The 19587-nt window shown below is 37.1% G+C and overlaps 1 protein-coding gene across 1 annotated transcript in view; it reads left to right on the top strand.

Annotated features, from left to right (window-relative positions):
- LOC128484071 (KRAB-A domain-containing protein 2-like) overlaps positions 1 to 18022 on the top strand; it is a 36827-nt gene extending 18805 nt beyond the window's left edge. Inside the window, exons 2-3 of the mRNA XM_053460388.1 lie at positions 17003 to 17152; positions 17832 to 18022. Of these exons, the coding sequence (XP_053316363.1) occupies positions 17003 to 17152; positions 17832 to 18022 (341 nt within the window). The remainder of the gene's footprint in view (positions 1 to 17002; positions 17153 to 17831) is intronic.
- Positions 18023 to 19587: the final 1565 nt, after the last annotated feature.

The following is a 19587-nucleotide window of genomic DNA, read 5'->3' as shown; positions in this document are numbered from 1 at the left end:
AAAGGTATATATATATATATATATATATATATATATAAAACCCCATAAATTACAGGCATAGATCACAGGTTTCACACCCCAAAGACCCTGGCATCCACACTGCCCACATAGAACATGACCAGCAACCAGATAACATACATAGGACGTGCCATCTTTGTCCCCAAACAACCCAGCTTGAGTGACATTTGTCTCCAAACAACCCAGCGTACGACATCTTTGTCCCCAAACAGCCCGCCCTGTGCCATCTTCGTCCCATCAACACGCTACCTGTGCCATCTTGGTCCCATCAACATCCTACCTGTGTGGTCCTCAAGGTGTCAACACCCTGCTTGTGCCATCTCTGCCTTTCCTCAAATCAATTCTACATCTATGATGCACACAAACACTTTTACAGTCACTCACTAATTCACACTTTCATTCACATAATTCATTTACACAATCATTTTGTAATGAACGGGGTCTATACACCCACAGGGCCCAATGATGGAATTTCAGGAGTCACTGTGCAAGAGCGGAGTTGGCCAGGGCCTGGTTCAGGGCGACTGCACTCTCCAGGGTGTTGAGCACCTAGGGTTGTACAGCCACACAACAGGGCCCTGACATAGCAGCGGATGTTGTCCAGAACAAAACAAAGTGATATCCAGCAGGTACCCTGGAGCAGGCATGAGACATACAGACGAATGTGTAGGATGCTGCAGGCTGGGAGTAGGGAAGCTAAGCAGAGTAACAGTAGAACATAGCAAGCAAGGGGGACAGAACAAGGAACAGGGAGACCAAGCAAGAAACATAGCCAGACAAGCCATACATGATACAGGACAGGGAAACAAGGCACACAAGGATGAAGTGAGGAGCCAGAATCCTCAGACGCTTCCCCTTTAAGCAAGGATAGGATATCCTAAACTGGGACATGGGGAGAGGAAAGAGGAACCAAAATCCTCAGATGATTCAGGGAAAAGAGGGCAAAGGCACATAAAAGACTGACACAAATATTCTTACTACCCTCCTTTCTCACTATCTACCCCCTCTCCCCCTTTTCTCACATCATATTCCGGTGCTCGAAGCCTAGCAGAGGAGAGTGAGGGGCGTCACTGGTTGCTGTAACTTATTCCTGAGGGACCCCTTGGCACCCCTCACTTCTCCTGCCTTGTGGCTAGAAAAAAATTACAGCGTTTCAATTGGGGGGGCACACGGGGGCCCCCCTCTTGCCCCCCGCCGACGCCACTGTAGCACAGTAACATTGAGGTCTATTTTATTGTTTTTTTAAAATGAAAATACTTTCCAGAGATCTCAAACATGCTTTTTTATCATTATTTCATATCACACTGATGATGATATACATTTCTCAAAGACAGCTAATATAGAATTACGATATGGTCTGGAGGTATTATAAGTATTTTTTTATTGATGCTTTTGTATGTGGATACATACAATTTAGAAGTTTGTTTAGCTAAGTACTACATATTGCAAAAAGTTTAAGATCTGTGTGAAAATACAATGCTGCTTGATCTGAAAAATTACAGAATAGCTCATTTCCAGAAGAGTCATGTCTAAGATGATGCTTAATCGGGTGAGAGTGACTGCTTTCTTGGCTGCAATAGAGAGTATGCATTATCGTCTCCACATTATTCACAAATAGAAGGCCATCTCCTGAGAAATAATAAAGAGAGGAAATTATTTCGGATTAAAAATTTCATTTTACGGTTAGCTGTATAGAAGCTGACATGATTATGTAAATCACGTTTTCACTTTTATATAGTATATAATTTGTCGTCCCCCCCCATTATGCCACTCTAATGCATACAAAATATTTTGCTTAATACATTTACACTTCAAAGGCTGTGTTTCCACCAAATGATTTGAGTAATTTGTTTCAAATATCCCTTACACTACACATTACTTTTTACATTTACCTTTCTTCTAATTAGGATTTGTTTTCCTAATCTTCACATTGTTTGAATAAATTGCCTTATTTTGTATAAATGTAGCTATCTATTTATTTTTATAATATCTTACTTTTTGGTTTACTCATTTTACTTATTTTTGTCATTTACCCATTATCTATTTTTTCAGTGAGATATTTAGAGTCATCAACTTACATGTGCTGTAGTGAATTGATCGTTTTCTGCAATGGAAAATTCACTATAAAATGATTAGTATTTTCAGTTCATTGATTACCATAATGTTACCTGCCCAGTCAGCCAAATCGGAACCCAATGGATGAATCAGTACTGGCATCATAATGCTATTTTAATTGGTCAGAGAAATACATTATCATTATTATTAATATTTAATATTAATTTATATAATGCCATCATATTCTGCAGCACTGTATAATAGTTGGTTTTATAAATCAGGTTTTTATTAACACATGTATTTACCTACTAATATTGTTTTCCTCCTTGCTCCAAACCAGCACAGAATATAATATCCCCAGGATGTGGAGGGTTAAATTCTATTCAAGGGATAATATTTGAAGAGTCTCAGTGAAATCTGATTTATAAAGCTCAGAGGTGTGACAGCAAGGAATTCTAATTTTATTTTATATAGTATATATCATTCTTTAAAATTATTCATAAATTTATATTTTTTGTTAGAAATCAAAAGTTGACCTCTATGATGTACTAGAGGAGTTGCAGGCAAATCCACAGATCAAGTGATATATTGATTTTTAAAACATTTCCCAGAACCCCTCCTCACTCCGCAACATTCCTTTTTCCATAGCCGACAAATGATACAAATGATCTGCAGTACTTGGTGAGTACTGCATATTTCATCAACACTCTGAAAGTTTTATAAAATCGGTTAAAGTGACACTCCGGCCAGCATTTATACTTTAATGCATATGGTAGGTGAGTGTCCTGGTTTTCTCCCACCTTCAAATGCAATGAGGCATTTGCCTCTTCCCCTGATGCTCAGCTCTTGGGATTGCAGGAGATGTATGGCTGAACACATCTAGTATTTGCCTTTGGGCTTGTGTTGTATACTCAACTGCCAGCCAGCTCCAGCGCTGACTCGTACAAGAGTTCCAGAGGGTTTATTGTTAGAATATTCTTTGTCTTGAATATCTAAGCTTCTCCAGTGATCAAACAGCAATCAAGACCACAGCTTCAAAGTCTATTAATTAGGTTTATTCGATGACAAATTATCAATTCATACAATACCAATGCTGGAACAAATGTTGATAAAAGGTACTGTAGGCTTAGTATCTTGGTGAGATGAAGATGAGAGCGTGGAAAGAGCGTAGAAAGAGACCTTGTCTTTGTAGTCATGCCAATTTATACCCCTTTACATTTGGTTAGGGTATACGTAAAGGAATCCTATTGGAACAGTAATATGATACACCGGCATTCCATAGAAGACCCTCTAAACTACGTCACTTAATTGATACCATATGTTCCTTGCACTCAAGTTGCATTCAGGCCTAAAATGTGCAGAACAAAATAAGAGTATAAAAATGATTTCTTACATTTATTTACAAAGTATTTCAATAAGAATTGCTCAATGGTACGGTTGTATGGGACAAAAACTGTCCCCTTAAAGTTAGGATTATTCAATGTAAATATTAACAATGCATTATGTAAATTACTTTCATATTTATAAACATTATAACAAAGAAGACTGAAATAACTTCCTAAAAAGTATATATGTCTTTAGTATCTCTTTATTTAATTCCAAATGCATAGCTCCATTGATTAAATATTTTTGATATATATTAACAGTCATTTTGCTTATATTACAATGATTCAGACAGACAGCTCATTTTTAGAAAGCCACCACTTCTAACCCATATGTTATCTCCAAGAGCATGATTTAGGCATGATTTACTATCCTTCCACATTTTGGAGTTTATTCACTATGCACTATGCAAATAGGCTAAATATGAGTGTTTACAGCAGCAGGAAAAAATGACTGTCAACTCACATACAGTAGATGCTAGCTAGATTCATTATCGACTACAAACTGGTTGCAGGTTGCGCCGGTGCAGATGATGTTAAATTTCACACACCTCCCCTGAACACGCTGAAACAAGCAAATCAATACATTGAAAAAAAATCAAAAAAACCCAGACGGACTATTTACCAATGAGGACAACAATTGCAATCCTTTTCCCCATCACATCCGTGATGCAGTAGGGGTAATATGCATTAGGGAGATATAGGCAATAAAAAACTATTCTCACCGCCATCCCGTTCTTGGTGCAATGAGGGTTAATAATAAAATATGAAACCTTTGGGGGCATCTATCGTTAAAAATCCCTTTGGAGCTTTGGAGAGACACATCCTTAGGAAATATACCTGCGAGGGTGATGAAAGTTTGGGTGATTTTTATGTTTAAAACTCTCTTGCATCAAAGGGGTTAATTAGGTTTCTCTAACTAGAAAAGCCCAAGTTAAATGCAACAGCATATTTTTAGAATCGGTGAAGTGGATGTGTTTACAAATCACATTGGAAAGGCATGGATTTTTTCTCAGTTCCTTTTCATAGATTTCTGCAGATGTTGCTTGTTTCATATTCTTACAAAGTTAGAGATAGCCAGGGGAAATAAACAGAAGTGATCCCCAATTGCAGGCCAGTAGCCGGTGGTCAATTAGGCTGTCGATGCAGATGCTTGCCTATGTTATTGTTGTAACGGATCGGATTTTTAGCATAATATCTGTAACTTGTGGCATAGACATAAAACGTTTATGTGGATAAAAATAGGCGGGAAAACTGTTTGCAAACACATATAGACTGCATTTCAATACATTATAAAATAAATTCAATGGTAATGCATATAAAAGAATTCTGGTTTAAATTAGTAACATTTTTTAACGTTGGTGTTGATTGCTCCACCTAAACTACTTTGTGCCAGAATTGCTTTTAATAAATAATCCTCAACATGTCTAGAACCTAAAAAATATAACAAACAAACATCTACCGTTACAAAAGAATAATAAAATCAATAACATTTCAAAATCCCAAAAGCCTACCTTACAGCAATCATGTTTCATAGATTGCTTTTGATCGAGCTAAGGAGTTATGGTGATAGCAAGCAAACATCTCAAACCCAACAATGCTAAAGGGACCTAATCTGGTGACCGAGTCCTGTCCCAAGTGCAGGGACTTCAAGATCATACTGTACCGGGTCTGAGAGAAATAAAATTGACATCTGGACTCCCAGACTTTATCATATAATGAGATCACTAGAGACTGGTAGCTTTCTAGCAAGCAACTATCTTACATATGGTCATTTTTATGTAATGTGTGTACCAAATTAAAATCACTGGCATTCATACATATCAAAATAAGCATGCAGACCGGAGCATACAATCTTTATTTGCTGTTATGAATAGATACTTTTTATTCCTCCTAATTAAGAAGGCGGAGCTAGACCCTGAAAGACTTGAAAAGGGGCAAAGAGGATATACTATCCTGGGGCATGGTAATCATCTTTAATTTCTCTAGGCTAGATCCAGAGAGTTATCCTCACATAATCATAATTTTCGTGATTTGCAATTATCAGACACAGATTCACAATGAGGTGATCTTTCTTCTAATGCCAAATAATCAATATGTTATTAGATTTTTTAAGAGACTATAGTGTGAGAATAGTGATACATTTGTGAGGGGTACCGACCCAGCAGCACTTCTGGCCTAGGTCCTTAGGTGTAGGGTGGTAGTTTCGGGGGGGGGGGAAACCTGCATATTGAAACATTTGCTGATCAGTTGGTGAAGATTATACAAGAGCTTGGGTGTCCTAGACACATGCCTTGTATGCCTAATGGTACGCAACTGGTGTTAACCATTTTTAAGTTATAGAAAAATACCGTATATTTTGCTGCAAAGAAGTTTTATCACCTAGCAACCAATATAATAGTTCAGTTAGCTAGAGCATCTTATCTGTTGCCTTGGTGATAAGGCCACTTTTCAAGATACAAGACGCAGCAGACCGTCTGCCTCATGAACAAGAACCGATTTCCCTACTGGGTGATCATGCTCACCAGTACACCTCTTACTCAATGGCTGGTTGGAGAGATCTCCCTTGTAACTGGCTCAGTTACATTATGGAGTTCTGTACTTAGCAGTCACAGTCTTTATAGCATGTCAGATGAGGCACTATGTGTCTTTAAGAAGCAGAGCACTGTGATACAATGTCATATTCCAGTGCTTAGCAGAGAGGATGGTGGCCATACAAGTAAGCAGTGAGGGGCTGATGGGTTAGGCCTATGACGGCACCCAGCCAAAATGCACCACTGGTCATAACTGCATTAGATCACAAAAAATATATTAATCTCTCACCCATCAGAGAGATGCTATGACTTTGAAATGTCTTTGTCCAAGACAAGTGCACACTGTGCCGACATGACTAAATGTATATCATCGCTGCTTTTGCAGCACTGTGTTATAAATATCTACATGTTTAGGCATTAGTTTACTAAGCCATTGAAGGTTACTATAATTGTGGTGTCTATGCACTGTGTGAATCTCACATACTACAAATTTGAAATCTTACAGTGCATCAGCATTAGCTAAATATACTTCACTATAAAGAATTGTTAACACTCTCTGTACTGCAGCTCATATTAGATGAAAACATTCGGCAAACAGGTTGCATAATTTAAGATATTACTTCATTGCAGATAATTAGATACATCATGTTTCCTAATATTAAATGTGTTTTTTCAATAACGATGCATAAATATTAAATAAAAATATCCAGAATTCCTAAAATATTCACATACAAATAAAAAACCTTCATTATGTTTTAAATAGTAAATTAATATTCAAGGTGATGGTTATGGTACCATAGCAACACTTCATTATATATAAACATACATGACAGGTTACAATTCTTTTCCACCACAAGAGAACACTCTATAATATGAAACTTGATTGAGGAAAGTGTAGCGGAACTAAATCCATTTTACTAGACAGAGAAGCTTGATTAAATTAAATACACAATTAAAATTTGATATTGAGAAAATGCAAAACCAAGTTGGATTAACTACAATGAAAAGCATTAAGGAGACAACATATTTCAGAAAACCCTATTGTAATGTATCATTTTGGACTCAATTGGGAAAGGAAATCACTTGGGGAGAAAAGAGGTAAGAGCAGAACATAGAGAAGAAGGGAAAGAAAACTAGGGAAAGAGAGGGGCAATGAGGGGAAAGTAAAAGAAACAGAGGACAGAGATGAGTGACTGGGAATGAGTAATAGAGAACGATGTTGCGAGTTGGTGAAGGAGAGAAGGAAATAGTAGGTTAGGGGAATATTAGGTTAGGGGAGCAATGACAACAAGCTCAATGAGAAGGGGAGGGTGACTGGCAGACAGAGACTTGGATTGTGTTCAGGGGGTTAAAAAGACAGGTAGGTTAGGGAAAGTGAGATTTTACACAAAGGTACATTGAGATAAGGAATGGGAAATAAAATAGGAGGTGTGTAAGAAGGAAAGGGGTAAGAAGATATGGAGAAAACTGAAGCGGGAGTAAATTATAATGCATTTCATTTTACCTTGAAATGCTGCCACATTATTAATGATTTCTTGCCCTTTTTTGTTTTAGTTGCAGTTTCCTGTCAAAACCTTGATACATGTGAGCCTCCACTAATATTAAATTTAATTATATGTTGTAAGAAAACATGGTTTTACAGTGTCACATGAGAAAAGCAGCATCAAATTATTCATCCGAGGCAGTAACTTAGATGAGCTTACATATTAGTGCTCTGCAATACAGAGTATACTCTGATCCCTACAATGATCTCTACAAATGTATTTTTGTTTTGTAGTTTTTCAACAGCTTAAGGAACGGGGCGTTTTTTATGTGCCCTTTGTGGGGCTCATGTTTAGCTGGCATTTTCTTCTCTCTCTCTCTCTCTCTCTCTCAATTAATGTACCCACACAAGTGATAATTTTTTTTCAAATAGATACCACTATTTTGATTGTATCATCTATTTTGCTATGAAAAATATTTGAAAAAGTGTTTACTCTTCAGCAAAAGCTAATGAAAAAAGGGCTTAATAGATTCTAATATGTGTCCTCAGTTTAGAATTATCCAATGTTTTTATTTATTTAATTATTTGTAAGTTATAGGGCAACAAATACAAGCAGCATTTTGCTATTTCAAATATTGCTGATGAGTCCCATTAAGGACGAAACAGCTGTCCATGAGTGGTGATCTGGCTATTGCACCTCTTACCCAAGTTTTGTCTAAAGGCTGTCTTGTACAGCGGGCAATTACTTTCAAGGGATCCATGTATAAAGTGGATATAGAGGCAAAGGTGATAATTGTTATTTGCATGTGCCTACCCAGAATCCCTTGTGGTTGTGGCAGCACCATGACATTTTTGAGCGAAAAACATGCTTTCTGGCTTGTCTGGTGTCTGCAAATGATAATACTTCTACTACTATATATATATCTAAAGGCTGTATGTATGTCTATACAAATAACAGGCTATATTGGAATGTGCTGGCAGAACAGCTGAAAAAGGACTGGTCAATAAACGTGATAAAGGCAAATGCACCACAGACTTCGGATAGGGGACCACAAAACGGAACTCCTCAGACAAGGAACACAGCTGGCACACGGCAGGCAACCTTCAGGCAGGGCACACATAGTCAGGCAAGCCGGGCCAGGAGATCACAGGAAAAAAGCCAAATCTGCAGCCAAGAGCAAGGTCAGGACAAGCTGGGTCAGGGCACACAGCAGACAGTCCTCAGGCAGGGCACATACTGTTTCTCTGCTTGCTGGCCCTGTGCTGTTCCCTGTTGGATTCTACCTGTCTTGATCCAGCTTGTCCTGACCTTGATCTTGGCTGCAGATTTGGCTTTTTTTTCCTGTGATCTCCTGGTATCGACCCGGCTTGCCTGATTATGTGCATGCAAAGGCCTAGACTGAAAAGCATAGCAGGTATATAAGGGCAGGGCTACATCCAGGGAAGGGTGGCCACAAGTGGCTGCAGGCAGACATGACATGTGTATAATTATTAAATAGTGCAGGCTGGCAGGGTGGAACCCTTACAATTTCAAATGCTAGTATTTTAACTTTTTCCATGCACTAATCATACCACCATCCTTTGACAACGTCTTTGGTGGTATTTTTTGTGGGTTTTTTTTTTACACATATTGTAACACAGGTATAAATGTACCGCTCCTTGTATGTGGACATACCCCTATATATGTTCAGCAACATATCCTGAGTAAAGGGATACCACTCATGCATAAGTTTATCAGGTTGTTTGTGGACTAAAAGGCCAAATTTGGGAGGTGTGAATTTATTAAAAATTTTGACATCTGATCGGTCTACGCCCATGTCCTATTTGGAACATCATTGAAACCGGCAAACTTGCTCATAAAAATAAACCTTTTGGATTTCTTCTTTATATTTTGTTGGAACTGGATGGTTACCCTTATTGTGTGATTACTGGAGAATATATAATTCTATATATTATAAACTAGGCTCCCAATGTGGTGCTTGTGGAGTGATCACAGTGGGAACTGGGTTGGGTTGTTGCTGAGTGTCTTGATATTCAGGCAGAGTAATGTGGCTCAGTTGCCCTAAGTAATGAGAAAAAAGGGTATTGCGTAGTCCAGGCTGGCAGGGTGGAACCCTGAAAATATTCATGATTTTACATAGAAACAAGAAACTGATGGCAGATAAGAACCATTAATCCCACCTAGGCTTCCCATTTAACTGAGGTAACGATGACAAATGCCTTAATCAAATTGTGGTTGGATTCAGGATGGCTTTAAGCCATGTATGTTTACATTTCTTTACTGTATTTTGTTTATTAGTCAAATGGACCCACATAAATCATAAATGGTGGCACAATAACCTCATATAATTCTCTGTGTGTAGTTGCATTGCAGATCAGCACCCCTAAAACTTTCATAGGATGGATGAAGGGGAGAGATATGGAGGAGCTTCCTACTTATTTGAATATGTTTTTTGAATTCTCAACCTACAGCATAGGAGATGAAAGAAGGAGGGCATGATTGGTATCGTGCTTACCTTTAGGAGGTTTTTTATTTCTTTAACTGGGCACAAATCCAATACCTACCAATGTGATAAAGCTGTAGTCGACGGTAGTAAATATGCATATTAGTCATTTAGTACAATTTATGTAACCTTGACTACCAAATCATATTCAGCTGACCTTAAGGTAAAGAGTAACTAAACTGGAGAGGGTCCTCTGAACTATAGAACCGCTCAAGGTCAATCCATTATACATTCAAACCTGGTATTGTTGTCAGGTTACATGGAACCCTGGAGCACTGAGTCAGAAGTGAGGTCAAAATAGTGTGTTGGCTTCTTCTTTGAACACTTTAATCATGGGGCAAGAGATTTGCCTATTTCAGCTTTCTTAAAAGTAATATATGTAATATTAAAAAAATGCTTATGTAAAGTTATATATAGTTATATATATATATATATATATATATATATATATATTTTTTTTTTCTTTAGGAGAGTATAGACAGATATTGACAGTCTTATGTAACATAAAATAAGAAAGACACAACACTGTTGTTATTTTTTTGTTGATTTGAGTTATGTGAGAGCTCTACAAGCTGTTTGTGATAAACTACATCTCGTTCAGAAATAACTTTGCCATCTGTTTGGTTCAGCACATCATTTGTCTTGGTTTATCTTCAGATACAAATTTACCTTTTGTTTTGTTTTTTTGTTGTCATTTCTGAGGTTTACATTTTGGGGTTGGTGCATGTTAAGTATGAAATGTAACATTAATGCTACAATAACTGGTAGCTGAAATAAATTGGTACCTATTTTTAACCAATATTACTGTCTGCATTAAATTGTTTTTCAAAACATGAAATAGACTCCTTCCCATATACATACTTTTGGTGAAATTTTAGTTAACTTTTTCTTTTAACATGTGGCCCTGCATTTACTATTTAGGTAACTTGAGGACTCATATTCACTTGAGATTTAGTGTCTACTGTTGCTACTGTGATTAAATATCTTTGTATAGAAATAATCTCCAGGTCCATTAGTATAATAGGGCCCAGGGAAAGTTTAATCAAGAGTCCCCCATAGACATCTCAACAAGCACACCAGCCCAACCATATCTGCTGCAGAGATGGTCCCCTTCCTCCACATTGGTGCAGTGTGATGAAGGTCTATGCAGCTGTTTTCACAGAGCTCCCACTTTTAAGATTTGTAGACTGCATGATGCCGGGCTTTGGCATATGATAACATAGCTGGAAAGGCCTTGAAGGAGGAAGCTTTAGTGGAGAGGCCTGTGCCAGTGGCTTAAAAAACCTCCTCCTGCAAGGCAGCTGCAGTGCACCTAAAATAGCCCTGTTACTATATACGGTGCAGTTTGGAAGCTGCAACCTATCTAACAGAAATGTATAATATATAGCGAACTAAATGTTCAATTATCTTAGTTTAAGATGAAATACCAATTGGTTGAATATTTATACTTCGACATTAAAATAAGAAATGCAATACTTCTATGCTATATGGTTCCACTTTTATTAGTTCATCCACTACAATAAAGAATAAGAATAAAAATAAATAAATAAATAAAATAAGTATTGTACAGCACTAATGAAATCCAACTCAAACTGTATAACTATTAAAAATAATGTTATGAATGTACTATTTATTTGGGATAATAACTAAAGCATAAACACAAGAATTGTAGCTTTGGCATATTTGCTTATATGGACAGATGCTCTGTGCATGTGGTAGATATTGTGACATATTCTACATTTTTTACAGACTGATCAGACCCCTCTACTCATATTCACCCCACCAGATCAGCCCTTCTTCAGGCAAAAGTGTACAGGGTTTTGCCCTTTATAATGGATAGTGAAGCCAGAGAAAATCGAGTGAAAAAAATACACCCTCTTTGAATTATATGGTTTTACAGGACATTATGATATAATAGCAATCATCTGTTCCTTATCAGGTCTAAAAATTAGGAAAATACACCCTCAAATGATGTATTACAACGTGTCCTGATTTTTTTTGACAAAAATAAAGCCAAAATGGAGAAGCCATGTGTGAAAAACTGCTTCCATTCGAATTAAGATGCTAAGTAGCAGACATGTGCTGCTTATCAAATACCCTTGATTACTTGATAATTAGCAAGTGTAACCACCTTTATAAAAGCCAAAGTTTTAGCAGTTTGCTGGTGTGGAGCATTCAGGTGTGTGTTAACACACATCAGCAACGATCTTGCAACGATCAATTGTTGCTGCCAATTAATCTGGGAAGGGTTTTAGGGCCATTTCCAAACATTTTATAGTTCATCATTCTACAGTGAGAAAGATTATTAAAAAGTCCAAAATATTTGAGACAGTTGCCAATCTTCCCAGGAGTATACATCCCAGCAAATTCAAGGTCATGACAGTACAATTAGAAAACTGAACAAGTATGGTTTGTTTGGAAGGGTTGCCAGGAGGAAGCCTCTTCTCTCTAAAATGAACATGGCAGCACTGGTTTGCAAATTTGCATCTGAACAAACCACATGACTTCTACAACAATGTCCTACACTGCGTCACATTTGATGAAAACCAAACAAAGCATATGAGCACAAACACCTCATACCAACTGCCAAGCATGGTAGTGGAGCATGAGCTTGTTTTGCAGCCACAGGTCCTGGGAACCTTGCAGTCATTGAGTCAACCATGAACTCCTCTGTATACTAAAATATTCAAGACAAATGTAATGCCATCTGTCCAACAGCTAAAGCTTAGCTGAAATTGGATCATGCAACAGGACAATGATCCTAAGCACACCAGCAAATATAAAACAGAATGACAGTAAAAGAAAAGAATCAAGGTGTTCAAATGGCCCCGTCAAAGTCCAGACCTCAACCCCATTGAACTGCTGTGACAGGACCAAAAGAGAGCTGTGCATTAACAAATGCCTGCAAACCTCAATGAACTGACGCAATTTAGTAAAGAAGAGTGGGCCAAAAATCCACCACAACTTCAAGTTATTAATGCTAAAGATGGTTCTATAAGCTATTAAATCAAAATGTGTACTTATGTTATGTGTTGTTGTTCATCTGAGGTTGTATTAACCTAATTTTAGATCTGCTAAGTAACAGGTGATTGTTATTATGTTGTTATATGTAAAACCATAGAATTCAAAGAGGGTGTACTATTTTTTCACTGAAGTTCACTGAAGTTCAAAGTTTCTGCAAAACCTAAGGTTGGTGAATACAATGCTTTATGTTCTTGTTCATAAAAATATTTTACATTAATTAACCCAAAGCAAAAGTGATCATTTCAGTTATATTAATGGAACCACAATGCTCACAATCACACAATCTGCTGCTGATATTGTTCACAGTAAATCAAATGTTCTGCATAATTAGTTTCCTTAATTTACTCGTTCTGCAGTTTAATGCGATATGTGATGCCAAATATCATTGAAATATTATTTTATGTCATTTTAAGAAAGGAATATGATGACCCATAGTAGAAGCTCATTTATTGCATTTTAAATAAATCTTGTTAATAAAATCTGCTATTAAATCTTTATTTGAGAGTACCACTTTTGCTGTATCTGTAGTATGATTAATAATGACCCCTTCATTTTACCGGATGAACACAACAACTCTATCTCACAAGATATAAAACGTAATCTTTTTTTGCATTTATTTAAAATGTTATTGAATGTGGTAGTACTTGTGATTAAACTAGCTCTTTTGCCTCTGGGTCTACAACAAAGTTATTGAAATTAACTTCTGAATATTCATACCCCATATGACTTCTAAAACTTTAATATGGCTTGTACAGCTATAGAACAATTTATAAAGATACCATCATCGCTGATGAGAGCCCATTTAGGGACAGACTTTAACTGTACCCTGAAGTGTATGTACCATACCTCATAAAGGCTATATTAATTTGGGAAATGAGCTTGCATGTGTGGATGTGATGGGAATCTTATTACTTATGACTTGTAATTCAAACACCATTATAAAATAGCTGACAGGTAGTAGGCATTTTCTAAACCTTTTCATAAATATTCAGCAGTAGATTTTTGTATTTACTGAATGAATTGTAATTAAATTGCATATATTATTGCTGCTAAAAGGGGCAATATAACGTTGATGTGACCCCATCCCTTCACCTTGCAGAAAACAAATCAGCATTAATTTTTTCTGTAGTTATTCTTTACTTGTGTATAGTCCACTGTGAAGTAAAATAAAATACCAGCATAAATGAAATAAAGAATATAGGTATAATTTTAAAAATGCTTCTGTGGCAAGGATAACTCATTTATAGGCAAGGATAATCTTTCTAGTGGTCACTACTCTGAAGGCCAAATACTAGTGATCTTAAATAACAGATGTTTTAATTTAAGTCCCGGACAGTTTTTAGCAACCGCTCGGCGCCCCTCACTCTCCGTGACTCCGTCTCAGTGCCCGCTCTGTCAGCTGTCAAGCACGCACCGCGCTAGAGCAGGAAGATGGCCGCCTCGCGCCCCCACTGCAGGACTCCGGCAACAAGGTAAGTAGGGAGAGGGGGTAGATAGTGAGGGGGGCAGTAAGAAGGGGCAGATGTGGTAGATAGTGAGAAGGGGCAGAGGAGGGAGCCAATGAGAAAGGGGGAGAGCGGAGAGATAGTGAGAGGGGGGAGAGGGATAGATAGTGAGAAAGGGGGAGAGGAGATAGATAGTGAGAAAGGGGGAGAGGGGTTAGATAGTGGGAAAGGGGGTACATATTGATAAGTGGGGAAGGGGGTACATAGTGAGAAAGGGGGAAAGGCAGTGAGAAGGGGGAGAGGGGGTACATAGTGATAAGCAGGAACATAGTGAGAAGGGGCAGATAAGAAGGGGAGGGGTAGATGGGGAGGGGGTAGTGTGAATGCGTACGAGAATGAATGAATTAATATGTGGATGAATTGTGTGAATGCATACATGAATGAATGAATAAATGTGTGGATGAATTGTGTGAATGCGTACGAGAATGAATGAATTAATGTCTGGATGAATTGCTTGAATGATTTGTGAGACTGCATTAATGAATATGTGTAAATGATTCGTGTGAATGAGTGAGTAACTGTGTAAGTGTGTCTATCATGAATGTTGAAGTGATTTGGGGAAATTGCCTACGTATTTTTTCGGCCTAATAATGCAGTCAAAAAGATTGTGGACAAAATGGGTGGTTTTAAATTCATTAGATTTCGTGTTACGTACATAGTAATCAGTAAGCAATTCAGCACAAACCAAAAAACAATCACGTACGCATATACATTTTGTGAACTTATCTCATAGCACAGTTTGTGCTGACTCCATGCCTAAACCACCATAAGTCTTAAAAGATCAAACCAATAGTTATGAAGTCTCATTTGTTATATCAGTAATGAAACAAGATTTTGTATGAGTATGTGTTGACATTTTATGACATCTTAAATTGTCGTTTATTTTCACTACCTTTCACAGCGTTATGGAACCTGCTGGAGCTATATAAATAAATGTAATGTATCCATGTTACCATAATGGCTCAATAAATTCCAGCCCCATATGTCATAGCCTGTTGTTTAGTAGTGCAGTGTGGAATATAGCAAGTGCATATGGTTTCAACCTATACTTCCCTAGCTGACTTATTAAACATGTAAATCATTTTAATCAATGAATAAAACACAAATGTACAGTTGTGTGTCTTCCTGTAATGTATGAATATGCATTGACTATATGATACTATAGTCAACCTTTGTGTTTATGGACACTGTAAGGAGATGTTAGGGCAAACAATGGCATTCATGTAGTTTTGTTGCGGGGATTGAGAAATCGGAGAAAAGAAAGTTGTAGTGGATTGAAATGGTTTGAAATGAATAATACTATATAAAAAAAACATAGGGCAATGTTTTAGAAACTAAAACAGATCTTAAAATGGTTTTAGAATCAACACTAAGTGTAGCCAAAAAAAAAACTCTTCAATCACTCATTAGCACTAACGATCTCAGAAGTAAATTGCTGCTAGATTTGTACGACATGTGTGCTTCAAAAGGCAAGGTTTTGGGCTACATATTTTGCTGGTGAAAATGCCACATTGCTGAATGACTGACATGAAAGTTCTCTGAATGTTTTCAGGCAAATATCAACTTGGTTATATAGCTATCCAAACTGAGCCTAAAGTGTACCCTCTACAGAAGTGTATATGCAGAGGTATCCCTTCCCTGGCAGTTTTGTTATTCAGTGATTTTTTGAATTGCCAAAGAAAAATGATTTTGGAAATTACATTTTTGGAAGATATTTTATTTCAACTAAGTTCTTTATTCATACATGCTATTTGCCATTTAGTTTAAAAAAATATATTTTATAATAGTAGTTTAAGAATTAGCATATTTCTATTCTTGTGGTAAGTTTAATTTAGCTCCCAAATATCTCATCTGACATCCTCAATGCATCCACTTTCCTATTGTTTTGATGAAATTCAACACACAAGCAGTTAGTTACTTTCCACTGGGATTAGAACAGTTTACTGTCTGCAGCTGTAAGTATCCAAGTGGGAATTTTTTAACATATGCTGGTACCATGGAAGAAATAAAACATGCATACAAAGTAATGAAACAAAACTTTGCCAGTTAAACTTTCTACAGTTCAGAAAATTACTGGCACCTCTCCATAAATATAATTGATTTTCAGAATATACTAAAACAAATGTTCATATACTGGTATGATTTATTTACTGATACAACTATTGTGAAGACTGAGCATAACAAAAAATATCTTTGTGGGCACTTGTTGTTACATTAACAAGGGTCAATGTCTTGATGAAGCTGCCAAGACTTTTTTATTTTTCACAAATTAAATATACATCCCATTCCCATACCTAGTATACTCACATGAAGAATTTCCCAGACTAAAAATGTTCCGCCCTTTTGCAGAAGTTCATCGGGAAGCAAGAGAAATAAAGACAGAATTGCTGAGAAAGGGAATAATTTCTGCACCTCTCTTTCTCTACATTATTCTGGCCTCTCTGTTCAATTCCACAAAAGAGGAGCCACTTTGACAGCTTCTTCCCCGCTTTGCCAGTTTATGGAAGTTCACCAGGAGGCCATGTCCACAGAGAAGACACAGAAGAAGTTGCAATAGAAGAAGTGGTGCTGCGCATCAAGGAGACTAGACTAGACGGTACAGCCACAATTAGAGACAGCGAGAATGAGCATAAAAGAGTAAAAGAGGGTAAGGTACAAATGCCGTATGATTTTCTTCCAAACAGAATGGACAGGGAATTAAATTTGTTGTCTGAAAACGAATGGACCAAACAATTTGTCTAAATCGTTTTTGGTCCATTATGTATACATCTTTGTGTGTATATCTATATGTCCATTTTAACACTATCAGGGTGTTTTATGAGTATACAAAATGCAGCTTTGACCAAAAGACATTGTAAAAGTAAATATTTTATGCAAATCTATGAATCTCCTGTGTGGGAGATGCAGTTGTATTATGATTCCCTTTCACTTTGTTTTTCTTCAGCTGAAGTTCTAGTGAATGCTTTTAATCTCACTGTCCTTTTGTTTCCGATTTCCATGACCTTCAGTTCTCTATTCTCATTTCCTCCCAAATGAAAATTTTCAGTCTCTTGAAAATACAACTGGTAGAGCTACTGAATCAAAGGGAGCAGGCTAAGAAGAAAAATAAAATTAAAGTCTAACCAAGAATCAATCTAAGCCTCAGCTACAGATTGCTAATTAATGTTTATTTCACTACTCTGGAACTTGGAGTTTTTTTAGAACATTCCACCTCTTACTGAGGCAGCTATTAGTAATCGCTGAAGATTATAATGTAATGATCTATAGCCCAACTTACCTTTGCAATGATAACTTACAGGTGCAGAAATGCTTCTCTTTCTCTGCAGATCTGTCTACCATTTTTTGGCGTCTTGAAAACTTCCTCAAAAGGGTAAAGCCACGACAACCTCTACCCATTGCTCTAAGTGAGGGAGACTCTGTGGCTCCGACTCTGTGGCTCCGACCTATTGCGGAAGCACGCTGGGGAGGCCATATTACATGGGAGATAGCCGGGAGAAGCAGACCAGTGAAGTGGTGAAGATGAAAAGGATATGAAAGCACATTGAGAAAGTGTAAGAGAGTGTGAGAGAGAACGCGAGAGAGAGTGTGAGTGAAAAAAACAACAACATGCACACCAAATTTCAGAACTGGTATCGTTCCCTTTTGTTTCATTGGGTACCTCCTCATTTTTGGAGATTTGAACGAATTAATGAACTTGGCAAATTTTGTTAAAATTTAGATTTGTAGGAATCTAAGTGTGTATGTCTAGTTTCTACATCCTTTCCTTGAACAAGGAGAGAGAAGCAAGGCTACTTAGTATTAGATATATATTGCTGCACACTAGGCTTGAAAATTAATCTACAGATTTAGTTACTAAGGACATCCTAAGATAATAATAAAAAAAAATGTGTTCTTCCCTTAAATTCAAAAAAACTTTAGGTATGACTAGGGTTTCCATTGCCCATGTACAAGACAGCAGCCTTTAAAATACACGCAGTAAAAGTCATTCAAGTTACCAGTGGTTGTGTTTGGATCTGACACCATTAATGCTTATTTTATGACCATAAACAATTACAAAGTGATTTATGCATGTATTCCTACCTATTTTGTTTTAAGATCCTTCATACATTATTGTGTTGGTTGTAATTTGCCAGCTTTATTTTGATTTATTTTTAATGCTAATCATCAGACTAGACCAATTATCGCTGTAAAAGCCTTCTGATCAGAGCAATTAAAAGGTCCGACACGATTAATGCTTCAAAGTATGCACTGGTTTGCCTATTATTTCTTTCTAACTTTGAGAATGTGTATAGCTACATAAAGTTGCTATGGAAACATCAACCACATTACCTGACCGGTTGATATTTCTTTGGATCGTCTGCTTTTCCTATGTGAATTGAAGCTTACTATTTTAAAACAGCTGTTTGGTTTAATAAACCTCATCTTTCAGCAAAGTGTCCCTCTCACTTAGCTATACCCACTTCACGTACAATGGAACGATAACATATTTTCAGAAATACAGTTGAAATCCCCTTTCAGATAAATATTTTCTATAGCGTCTGAGACATGAACCATCAGAGAGTGGAAGAACCAGTACATGGCTGTGTGTGGATACTCATAATATTAAATTTTAATTGAGATGCAAACTCATACTGATCGTGTTTCCCTACACTTATGCAAACTCAAACACGTCAACCAAACTGATGCAAGCTAAAAATACACTGATAACCCACGACAAAACTGATGCAGGCTTTTTTAAAATGAACCATAAAGCTCAGAATTTTCAGCTGAAATTCATGGACCCACATTCACTCACACTCTCATTCTTGTTCACTCTCTCACGTTTTTTAAATGTCTCCCTACGTTTTCTGCCAACCACTTGTACTTCTGCCAACCACTTGCGCTTTCCCATCTTCTTTCACATCATCTTCTTCTTCCACATCTTCTTCCTCTATCCTTTATCTTATCTCTTTAATTTGCCATCTGTTATCTTCTATATCTTCTATATCTGTCTGTATCTCCGCAGATATAACCTGACGGGAACTTCCGACAAAATGGCAGTACGTGTGGTGAAATCCTCTACCCAATCATCCAATCGTGAGG

Source organism: Spea bombifrons, chromosome 3 (genome assembly GCF_027358695.1).
Source record: "Spea bombifrons isolate aSpeBom1 chromosome 3, aSpeBom1.2.pri, whole genome shotgun sequence".
Taxonomy (NCBI): Eukaryota; Metazoa; Chordata; class Amphibia; order Anura; family Pelobatidae; genus Spea; species Spea bombifrons.
This window is presented reverse-complemented; position numbering and strand designations above follow the sequence as displayed.